Source organism: Sapajus apella, unplaced genomic scaffold (assembly GCF_009761245.1).
Source record: "Sapajus apella isolate SASKATOON/1434 unplaced genomic scaffold, GSC_monkey_1.0 scaffold51, whole genome shotgun sequence".
In the NCBI taxonomy this organism is placed as follows: domain Eukaryota; kingdom Metazoa; phylum Chordata; class Mammalia; order Primates; family Cebidae; genus Sapajus; species Sapajus apella.
In genome coordinates, this window is record NW_022436991.1 from 95,956 (window position 1) to 108,084 (window position 12,129).

General features: G+C 43.9%; 1 protein-coding gene across 3 annotated transcripts in view; it reads left to right on the plus strand.

Moving 5' to 3' along the window:
* PARN (poly(A)-specific ribonuclease) overlaps positions 1-12,129 on the plus strand; it is a 199,364-nt gene that overhangs the window by 6,372 nt on the left and 180,863 nt on the right. For all 3 annotated transcript variants that reach the window (XR_004258157.1, XM_032242718.1, XM_032242717.1), the window contains exon 6: positions 5,798-5,858. Coding sequence is in view for 2 of the 3 variants with exons in the window: in XM_032242718.1 (XP_032098609.1) it covers positions 5,798-5,858 (61 nt within the window). In the remaining variant the exon portion in view is untranslated. The remainder of the gene's footprint in view (positions 1-5,797; positions 5,859-12,129) is intronic.

Here is a 12,129-nt window from a genome sequence, read left to right on the forward strand (position 1 = left end):
CCTTTTTTTTTTTTTTTTTTTTAAGACAGGGTTTCACCATGTTGGTCAGGCTGGTCTTGAACTCCCTTCCTCAGGTTGATCCGCCCGCCTTGGCCTCCAAAGTGCTTGGATTACAGGCATAAGCCACCATGCCCGGCCCCATTTATGTCTTTTTTTGAGAAGGAGTCTTGCTCTGTTGCCCAGGCTGGAGTTCAGTGGTGTAGTCTCAGCTCACTGCAACCTCTGCCTTCCATGTTCAAGCAGTTCTTCTGCCTGAGCCTCCTGAGTAGCTGGGATTACAGGCGCACACCAGCAGGCCTGGCTAATTTTTGTATTTTTAGTAGAGACATGGTTTTACCATGTTGGCCAGTTTGGTCTCAAACTCCTGATCTCAGGTGATCTTCCCGCCTTGGCCTCCCAAAGTACTGGGATTACAGGCATGAGTCACCGGACCCAGCATGATATTTATGTCATTTTTGTTTTCTCCTTTTTCTTCCTCTTCCTTTTTAAGGCTGAAAATCTGTAGTTCAATTTGTAGAACATATACATATGGTTGTGAAAACCTGAAACATTACTGCTGTATGTAGAGTAACAGATTTCTTTTTTCTTTTTTTTTTTTTGGGACGGAGTTTCGCTCTTGTTACCCAGACTGGAGTGCAATGGCGCGATCTCGGCTCACTGCAACCTCCTCCTCCTGGGTTCAGGCAATTCTCCTGCCTCAGCCTCCTGAGTATCTGGGATTACAGGCACACGCCACCATGCCCAGCTAATTTTCTTTTTTTTTTTTTTTTTTTTTGAGACGGAGTCTTGCTCCGTTGCCCTGGCTGGAGTACAATGGCTCGATCTCGGCTCACTGCAGCCTCTGTCTCCTGGATTCAAGCAATTCTCTTGTCTCAGCCTCCCAAGTAGCTGAGACTACAGGTGCCTGCTACCACACCCAGCTAATTGTTGTATTTTTTAATAGAGACCGGATTTCACTATATTGGTCAGGCTAGTCTCGAACTCCTGACCTCAGGTGATTCTCCTGCCTCAGCCTCCCAAAGTGCTGGGATTATAGACGTGAGCCACTGCGTCTGGCCACATGTGTTTCTTTTCTTACATCATTTTCCCATGCCACTTCCTTCCCATTTTACTCCTTTTATTCCTAGCTTTTATGTACATGTATATATATACCCATATGCCTGGACACGCATACATATTAGCTTTCTTTTTTTTTTTTGTCACCAAGGCTGGAGTGCAGTGGTGCAGTCATGGCTCACTGCAGCCTTGACCTCACTGGCTCAACCGATCCTCCCGCCTTTGCCTCCTGAGTGAGTGGAACTACAGGCACATGCCACCACTCCCAGCTAATTTTTGTATTTTTTATAGAGACAAGGTTTTACCATATTGCCTAGGCTGGTCTCAAACTCCTGGGCTCAAGATATCTGCCCACTTTGGCTTCCCAAAGTGCTGGGATTACAAGTGTGAACCACTGTGCCAGGTTAATGTTTTAAAAAATATAAGTGGAATTCTAATAATCATATTTTATGAAACTTGTATTTGCCACTCTACAGAATGTCTTTGTATTTCATAGTATGGATACATATAATTTGTTTAATCAGTTACTTAATTGAAATTTGGAGGCTTTCCAGTGGTTATCAGCAATCCTATAGTCAACTTCTGTATATAGTATATCTTTTGTATATGTAATAATTTTTTTGTGGGATAAATTTCTTGGAAGGAAGTTGTTGAGACACAGGATATATACATTTAAAGTTTTGAGGGATGTCTCAAATTGTCCTCCCAAATACCTGTTCTCATGTCTTGCATCTTTTCATTTTATTTTTTTTTGAGACAAAGTGTCACTCTGTCACCCAGGCTGGAGTGCAGTGGCACGATCTTGGCTCACTGTAACCTCCACCTCCTGGGTTCAAGTAATTCTTGTCTTAGCCTCCCAAGTAGCTGGGACTACAGGTACGTGTCACCATACCTGGCTAATTTTTGTATTTTTAGTAGAGGAAGGGTTTCACCATGTTGGCCAGGCTGGTCTTCTCAAACTCCTGACCTTAGGTGATCCGCCTGCCTCAGCCTCCCAAAGTGCTGGGATTACGGGCATGAGCCACTGCTCCCAGCCTCATCTCTTGAATCTTGAAAACATTACATTTATGACAAATCAAAGGTAGTGGCTAGTAAAGCCCCATAGGTTTTATTAGTTCAAAGGTTTTCTTAAAAATTGTGGTAAAGCCGGGCACAGTGGCGCATGCCTGTAGTCCCAGCTACTTGGGAGGCTGAGGTGGAAGGATCGCTTGAGCCCAGGAGTTCTGGGCTGTAGTGCGCTGTGCCGATCGGGTGTCTGCACTAAGTTCGGCATCAATATGGTGACCTTCTGGGAGCGGGGGACCACCAGGTTGCCTAAGGAGGGGTGAACCGGCCCAGGTAGGAAACAGAGCAGGTCAAAACTCCTGTGCTGATCAGTAGTGGGATCATGCCTGTGAATAGCCACTGCACTCCAGTTTGGGCAACATAGTGAGGCCCCATCTCAAAAAAAAAAAAAAGAAAAAAAATTGTGGTAAAATATAATTTTACTATACTAACATAAATTTACTATTCTATAACATGAATTTTACTATTATAACCATATTTAAGTGTGTAGGTCAGTGGCATTAAGTACATTCACATTGTTGTACATCCCAAAGAGTGTTCTTTTAATTAGAAAATAAACAGCTTCAGAGAAGGCATAGATGAATCTGACTTTGAATTTAGTGGGATAAAGGAAAGTAGGATGTTTTGGGTCTAGTACTAGAAGGAAAAAAACGCCTTCCACAATTTGTCTTTCAGTTCCTCTGTCACAGATGGAATGTTTAGGTAGGCAGAATTATTATTATTATTTTTTCTCTCCCTCTTGAGACAGAGTCTTGCTCTGTTGCCCGGGCTGGAGTGCAATGGTGTGGTCTCGGCTCACTGCAACCTCCGCCTCCTTGGTTCAAGTGATTCTCCTGCCTCAGGCCCTGAGTAGCTGGGATTACAGGTGCGAGCCACCATGCCTCGCTAATTTTTTGTATTTTTAGTAGAGATGGGGGTTTCACCATGTTGGCCAGGCTGGTTTCGAACTTCCGACCTCGTAATCCACCTGCCTCAGCCTCCCAAAGTGCTGGGATTATAGGCATGAGCCACTGCACCTGGCCTCAGGTAGGCAGAATTAGAAGAACACTCAGCCATGGTAGGCAGAAAGAAGCCCACAGAACAAATCAAAATCCATCGAGTCTTGATTCAGGACAGGATTAGAAAAGAAGTTGGGGTAGGGAAAGTTTGCTTGTTGTAAAGTATAAAAGCCTGGACAGGATGGAAGTGATTTGCATGCATTCCCATTTGTATGTGTGTTTTTCTGTGTTAAGATTGTCTTTTTATATCTGAACATTTCAAAACAATTTGTATTGGCTATTAAAGATACATATGGTATTTACCTTTTAACATAAGATTTTAAAAAATAAGTAAATGAAAAATGGAAAGAAAAGAAAAGTGATATGATCACATGATATGAATGGAACACAGAATTTGTGCCAAAGAAAGTCTCATTTGTTTGTCCCTGAGCTTCCTAGCAGCAGAGAAAAGAGGAAAATGCAGCTCATGATCCATAAGATTAGGATGATCCAGAACTCAGGATTAACATAGATTTCCCCAGAATAGACCTCAACATTTACCCTCAAATTATAAATAAATCATTACTCTAGAAAACCTGGTCTTCAATCATATCTCTAAAGTCAGTACTGTGATAAGTTTAATGGTACTGTTGGTTAAATTGTCCTTCAATCTAGACTGATGACATAATGTCAAAGTACAGTACAGTAAAGGGACCAGGTTAAAATGATTCAAGTGTGTAGCCTGCTGATGTTCTGACTTGGCCAAGAATAAAATTAGAGTAGCTATAATAACGCTTATTTCTTTTTTTGCGATGGAGTTTCACTTTTTTTTTTTTTTTTTTGAGACGGAGTCTCGCTCTGTCACCCAGGCTGGAGTGCAGTAATGTGATCTCAACTCACTGCAACCTCCGCCTCCCGGATTTAAGCAGTTCTCTGCCTCAGCTTCCTGAGTAGCTGGGATTGCAGGTATGTGCCACCATGCCTGGCTGATTTTTTTGTATTTTTAGTAGAGACGGGGTTTCACCATTTTGACCAGACTGGTCTTAAACTCCTGACCCTCATGATCCACTTGCCTCCGCCTCCCAAAGTGGTGGGATTACAGGCATAAGCTACCTCACCTGGCCAGTAATGCTTATTTCTTAAGTTCATTTTAGTATGAACTCCATAATTTTGCTATACTTGATACTTGTGTTTCATCTGTAATATTGTTTACTTAATACAGTGTTGTTTTTTTTTTGAATAGAGTCTTGTTCTGTTGCCCATGCTGGAGTCCAGTGATGTGATCACAGCTCACTGCAGACTTAAACTCCTAGGCTCAAATTATTTTCTGATTTTCCTACCTCAGCCTCTGGGGTAGCTGGGACTGCAGATGGGAACCCCCACACCTGGCTAATTTTTAAATTTTTTATAGAGATAGGTCTCCCTTTGTTGTCCAGGCTGGTCTTGATCTCTTGGACTCAAGCGATCCTCCCACCTTCATCTCCCAAAGTGCTGGGATTACAGCTGTGAGCCACCCCACCCAGCCTAATATATACATATTTTAAAATAATTTCATTATTATTTTCAATTGAGGTCTTGCCATGTTGCCCAGCTGGTCACACAAACTCCTGGCCTCAAGTGATCCAACCACCTCAGCCTCCCAAGGTGCTGGGATTACAGGTGTGAGCTACCACGTACAGTTTAGTCTAATATTTTTATTTAATTCTGGGAACATATTTTGGCTAGGTTTGAGATACATTTGTTTAGTAAGGCTTATTATTGGGAACTTCTTTTTTGATCTTTTTTGAGACAAGTTCTCACTCTGTCACTCAGGCTGGAATGCAGTGGCATATTGGTAGCCCACTACAGCCTCAACCTTCTGACCTCCCATACTCAAGCAATTCTCCTACCTCAGCCCCCGGATAGCTGGGACTGCAGGCATGTGCTTTTATGCCTGGTTAATTTTTAAATTTTTTCGGGAGATGGGATGTCACTGTGTTGCCACCATACCTGGTCTACTCAGTGGATTTTTAAAAAATATTATGAAGCAGGCTGGCTGTAGTGGCTCACATCTGTAATCCCATCACTTTTGGAGGCTGAGCCAGGATGATCGCTTGAGTCCAGGAGTTTGAGAGCAGCATGGGCAACAAAGGGACACCCTGTCTCTATTAAAAAAAAATTGTGAGGCCGGGCGCGGTGGCTCAAGCCTGTAATCCCAGCACTGTGGGAGGCCGAGGCGGGTGGATCACGAGGTCAAAAGATCGAGACCATACTGGTCAACATGGTGAAACCCCGTCTCTACTAAAAATACAAAAAATTAGCTGGGCATGGTGGCGTGTGCCTGTAATCCCAGCTACTCAGGAGGCTGGGGCAGGAGAATTGCCTGAACCCGGGAGGCGGAGGTTGCGGTGAGCCGAGATCACGCCGTTGCACTCAAGCCTGGGTAACGAGAGCGAAACTCCGTCTCAAAAAAAAAAAAAAAAAAAAAAAATTGTGAAACAAAGGGTGTTTGTTCTGTAAGCTATAAAGGAGAAGAGCCCGGATATTTTAAGCAAGTTAATGGATGGTTTGTGGAGTAGAAATTCCTTGTATTGTGAACTCTTGCACATTGCTTCCTGGCCTGATTATCTTTGTTTTTTTGCCTGAGTTACTTCTCTGCATTTCTTTATGTGCCTGCCAGTAACCACCCCAAAACGTGTGTTGTGTTTTCTCTGTTTCAGAGCTCCAGCATTGACTTTCTAGCAAGCCAGGGATTTGATTTTAATAAAGTTTTTCGCAATGGTAAGATTATGTGTGACCTATCTTTAGAGCTTATAAACCTTCAAAATGTCTTTGGGAAGTAGGTCTGGACTTGATTGGGAATTATTACTTTGTGCCTGCTGAGACACAGTCTCAGAGTTCTAGCATACATGTGCAGCCAGTACACATGTGCAGCCTTAGACTTTTTGAAAACTTGCTTACTGTGACCTTTTTTTCTTTTTTCTTTCTTTCTTTCTTTTTTTTTTTTTTTTTTCTTTGACCTTTTCTTTAAAAAAAAAAACCATAATCAGACACGAGCTGAACAGGAGAATAGATGCAACTTCATTTAAGTCTGATAAGGACTTTCAAACTCCTCTGAGTTTTTGTTTTTTTGAGACAGAGTCTTGTTCTGTTGTCCAGGCTGGAGTGCCGTGGTGCTGTCTAGGCTCACTGCAATTTTCGCCTCCCAGGTTCAAGGGATTCTCCTGCCTCAGCGTCCTGAGTAGCTGGGATTACAGGCGCCCACCACCACGCCCGACTTATTTTTGTATTTTTAGTAGAGATGGTGTTTCACCATGTTGGCCAGGCTGATGTTGAACTCCTGACCGCATGATACACCCAATCAGCTTCCCAAAGTGCTGGGATTACAGGCATGAGCCACTGTGCCTGGCCTCAAACTCCTGTTTTTATTGAGTGCAGTTTATTCTACCACTGGTGTGACTTAGTGGCCTAACTCACCACCTGTGGGGAATGCTTGTTTTCTTCCAATGTGACAAGAGGTGTGTACTTTACAAATGTCCTGTATTCCAGTGATGCTGTAATGAAAACCCTCTTTTCCAACCGGTGTATGTTTATTTTTGTTTTATTATTTATTTATTTATTTGAGATGGAGTCTCCCCCTGTCACCCAGGCTGGAGTGCAGTGGCGCAGTGTTGGCTCCCTGCAACCTCTGTCTCTCAGGTTCAAGCGATTCTCCTGCCTCAGCCTCCCTAGTAGCTAGGATTACTGGCATGTGCTACCGTACCCAGCTAGCATTTTGTATCTTTAGTAGAGACGAGGTTTTACCATGTTGGCCAGGCTGGTCTTGATCGCCTGACCCTTAGGATTCTCCCACCTTGGCCTTCCAAAGGGCTAGGATTATAGGCGTGAGCCAATGTGCCCAGTATGTTTTTTATAGCACCTCTGCTGGCAGGAAATATTTTTAATTTTTTTGAGACAGGGTCCCGCTCTGTCAGCTAGGCTTCGTGCAGTGGTACAATCATAGCTTAGTGGAGCTTTGACCTGCTGGGCTCAAGTGATCTTCCCACCTCACCTGCATGAGTAGCTGGGATTACAGCTATGTGCAAGCATTCCTGGCTGATTTTCCTATTTTTTGTAGAGATGTGATTTTGCCATGTTGCCCATGCTGCTCTTAAATGCCTGTCCTCAAACAATCCACCAGCCTTGGCCTACATGTGTGAGCCCCCATACTCTGCCTGCATGTTGCTTTTTTTTTTTTTTTTTTTTTTTTTTTTTTTGAGACAGAATCTCACTCTGTTGCCAGGTGCCAGGCCGGAGTGCCAGTGGCACGATCTCAGCTCACTGCAGCCTCTGCCTCCTGGGTTCAAGCAATTCTCCTGCCTCAGCCTCCTGAGTAGCTGGGACTACAGGCACATGCCACCATGCCCAGCTAATTTTTGTATTTTTAGTAGAGACGGGTTTGACCATGTTGGCCAGGATGGTCTTGATCTCTTGAAGTCGTGATCCGCCCGCCTCGGCCTCCCAAAGTGCTGGGATTACAGGCATGAGCCACCACGCCTGGCCTGCCTGTTGCTTTTTTAATAGTTGGAGACTGTTTTTTAGTTTCTCATGGGAGAAGAAAAGTGCAGAGACTGCACAGTTGATAATGACTGGCTTGCGAGGGGGATGGCCTGGGGAGCACCTGAGGAAGGGACTGTGTCTCATTCATTTGACATCCCCTTGCGTGCATGATTTCCCTTCTGTATCAGGGAGGTGACCACCAAATATTTGATGCATAATTGGGTGCATGAGTACTGGCCATCAGAGCGTTTCAGATTGGTTTTCCTTCCTCTTCATTTATTTATCTAAAAGTGTTTGCGAAAGACTTTGGTTTTTGCAGTGGTGTTAAGTATGTAGGTCAATATTTTAATTTAATTATTTACATAAATTTTTTCCTCATGGGGAATGTAAAATTAATGAATGAAGGAAGCAAGGAGGTTTATCCCAACAAAAATACTGAATTTTTTCAAAAAAAGTACATGACCTTCAAATGAATTCACCTCATCTCAGCAGAACCTCTTTGCAAGGTGTTCAGTACCCATGCCATATTGGCTTATTTTATTTTTTTGAGACAGATTCTCACTGTCGCTCAGGCTGGAGTGCAGTGATATGATCTCGACTCACTTCAGCCTCTGCCTAATGGGTTCGAGTGATTCTCATGCCTCAGCTTCCCAAGTAGTCAAGACCACAGGCTCATGCCACCATGCCCAGCTAATTTATGTATTTTTAGTAGAGATGGGTTTCACTATTTTGGCCAGTCTGGTCTTGAACTCTTGACCTCAAATGTTCCATTCACCTTTGACTCTTAAAGTGCTGGGATTACAGGCATGAGCCACCAGGCCCAGCACATATTATTTATTAATTGCTTCAGTGGTGCTGCATCTTAATTTTTATTGATTTTGATCTTTGGAGGTAATAAAACCAAACTTTTTTTGAGCCAGAACTGCTTTACATAGTGACTGAACCAGCAGTGAAATACACTTTGGTTATTAGAAAGAAATTTTTTTTTGTTCGTCTTATACTTGACTCTGAAAGCCATTATAAAATAGAAGTTCCAAATGCATATAGAGCACTGTATTGGACTAGTGCAGGCATCTCTTGAAAGAACCACTTTATCTGTATAGTTTCTGACTTGTTGTTTTATTTTCATAAATGAAGAAAAGCAGCCAAATTGGAATATGCTGCCTTCTCCTGTTGTATAGTCATGCCCTGGAATATTTTAGTCACAGCAGTCAGGACTCCCAGGTCATCCATATTACCAAGCCTCATCCCATGCTGTTGTTGATACTCTCTAAATCTGACTCAGGCCCTCATCTCTCTCCATTTTCAAGCCTTTCCATTCAGGCTCTGTAAAAATATCAGGCCCCTTTCTTCCAGTAGTGTTCTCTCAAGTTCCTTTGATTTCCTTGTCTGGAAGGAAACCAGGTGACTCCTCTTGTTGGATTACCCCAGCAGCTTTCCTTATCCTTGGTGGTTTTCCCTCTCACTTTTGTTTTCCTCTGGCCAAACTGTGCTCGGGGTCCTCTTGTTTCCCCACGCCACCTTCAGACACCTGAATTTTCTTTTATACAGGAGCCACCATTCTCAGGGCTGTCACCAGCTCTGCAGCCCCTCTCTGTGCTGACTCCTGTAAGTGCATTGTGCATCATAGCCTTGGCTTTGGTGCGTTATCATTCTCTCCACCCCTACCCCTCTCTGGGTGACTTCAATATCCACAAGGATAAGCAGCATATGCTCTGGTCTGTTTCTTGACCAGGTGGTCAGCAGTCTTTTCTTCTCTCTGTCTTCAGTCCTCTATACCAATGGCAGTGTCATGGGTCTCAAAGTCAAAAGCTGCACCTCTCGCTTACGATCTGTTTTTTTTTCTGTTTTGAGACAGGGTGTCACTTTGTCACCAGGCTGTACTGCACTGGCACATTCACGGCTTATTGCAGTCTTGACCTCCAGGGCTCAAGCGATTCTCCCACCTCAGCCTTCTGTGTAGGCGGGACCATAGGTGCATACCTTCATGCCCAGCTAATTTTTACATTTTTGGAGAGATGGTCTCACTATATTGTCCAGGCTGGTCTCAAACTCCTGGTCTCAAGCAGTATTCCTGTTATAGGTCCCTAAAGCTCTAGGATTGTAGGCATGAGCTGTTGTTCCTGGCCTCATTTGCTGACTTTAGTGTTTTAATATTTCTTTCTTTGAGAGCACTACTTCTTGTACTTATAACTCACTTGCTGTAGTACCTGTTTCAGCAATCTGTTGACTTCCCTGCTTCTCCTCTGTCTGTATCCACCTCAGTGTATCATACCATGAGGCACATTTGTCATTTGTCTCATTACTGGTGATGTTAACTTGGACCATGTTTTTTGCCAGTTAATTTTAGCGTTCATTGAGAATTCTTGCTTCAGGCAATTATTATTGACCAATGGTGGTTTTCACATTTATCGTTCTTTCTCAAATTCTTGAGTGTCCCATGGCTTTGTTGTTGTTTTGAGGTGGAGTCTTACCCTGTCGCCCAGGCTGGAGTGTAGCGGCCTGATCATGGCTCACTGCAACCTCCACCTCCCAGTTTCACTTGATTTTCCCACCTCAGCCTCCTGAGTAGCTGGGACTACAGGTGTTTGTCACCATGGCTGGCTGATTTTTGTACTTTTTGGTAAAGGGGATTTCACCTTGCTGGGCAGGCTGATCTTAAACTCCTGACCTTTTAAGTGATCTGCCTTCCTTGGCCTCTCAAAGTGCTGGGATTATAGGTGTGAGCCACTGCACCCAGCCTCCCTTGGCTTTTTTTTTTTTTTTTTTTTTTTTTTTTGAGACAGAGTTTCATTGTTGTTGTCCAGGCTGGAGTGTGCAGTGGTGTGATCTCTCACCACAACTTCCACCTCCCAGGTTCAAGCGATTCTCCTGCCTCAGCCCCCCAGTAGCTGGGATTACAGGCATGTGCCACCACACCCAGCTAATTTTGTATTTTTAGTAGAGATGAGGTTTCTCCATGTTTGTCTGGCTCATCTCAAACTTCTGACCTCAGGTGATCTTGGCCACCCAAAGTTCTGGAATTGCAGGTGTGAGCCACTGTGCCCTGCCCTCATGGCTTTTAATACCACCCATATCCCGATGATAACTACATTTATATCTCAACACCTTTCTCTTGTGCTGTAACCTTGTAACTGTCCCTTTTAATTTGTGTATCCGCTTAGACAATTTTAAATGTCCAGAGGGGTGTGTTGGCTCACGCCTGTAATCCCAACACTTTTGAAGGCTGAGACGGGCATATCACCTGAGGTCACTAGTTTAAGACCAGCCTGGCCAATATGATGAAAACTTGTCTCTAGTAAAAATACAAAATTAGCCGAGTGTGGTTGGGGGCACCTGTAATCCCAACTTCTTGGGAGGCTGAGGCAGGAGAATTGCTTGAACCCGAGAGGCAGAGGTTGCAGTGAGCTGAGATCGCGCTATTGCACTCCAGCCTGGGTGACAGAGCAAGACGCCGTCTCATAAAAGAAAAAGAAAAAGAAAATAGTAGGTCCAAAAGGTAGCTTTTGATTTTCACTCCTTGGACCCCAAAAACCTATTTTTCCCCTTGTTGTCTCCACATCAGTTAGTAGCCGTACCATCTTCCCAGTTACGTGAACCAAATAGCAAGGTATTATTTTTGATTTTGCCTTTCCCTTTATCTTTCATCTCCAGGATATCAGTAAGTGGTACCCCTTCTCTCTAGAAAATCACTGTCTCCATCTACCCTGCCATCTCTATAGCCTATGACAAGGTTATAAACGATAGCCCACTGATAGCTGCCTGTTTTGTAAATAAGTTTGGTTGGACTACAGCCATGCCCATACATGTACGTTTGGTGTGTGGTTGCTTTTGTGCCACAGCGGCAGGGTTAAGTATTGTGACAGAGACCCCCATGTGGCCCACAAGCCTAAAACATTTGCCATCCAGCCCTTTAAGAAAAAGTTTGTTGGCTGGGCATGATGGCGGTGGCTCCTGCCTATAATACCAGCACTTTGGGAGGCTGAGGTGGGTGATGAGGTCAGGAGTTTGATACTAGCCGGGCCAACGTGGCAAAACCCCATCTCTACAAAAAATACAAAAATTAACTGGATGTGGTGGTACACGCCTGTAATCCCAGCTACTCAGGAGGCTGAGACAGAAGAATTGCCTGAACCTGGGATGCAGAGGTTGCAGTGAGCTGAGATTGTGCCATTGTACTCCAGCCTGGGCTACACAGTGAGACTCTGTCTCAAAACAAAATGAAACAAAGCAAAAAGTTTGCTGACCTCTGATCTGAGCTGTTGTCTCTTGCCTGGAAAATTGGTCCTAACTTGTTTCCTAACTTCCTTTAGTTAGGAATCATGGCCTTTAAAGCATTATGCAGATAAAGTAATTATCTTGCTTAAAATCTTCTAATGGTATCCAGTCACTGTTAGACTAACATACATTTCTTATCCCAGCCTGTGGGGGTCTACGGAATCTTGTGCCATACTCTCCCCAAGCTGATGCTGTTCCATGCTGTTTTTGCTCACGACATTCTGGCCGCACCAGC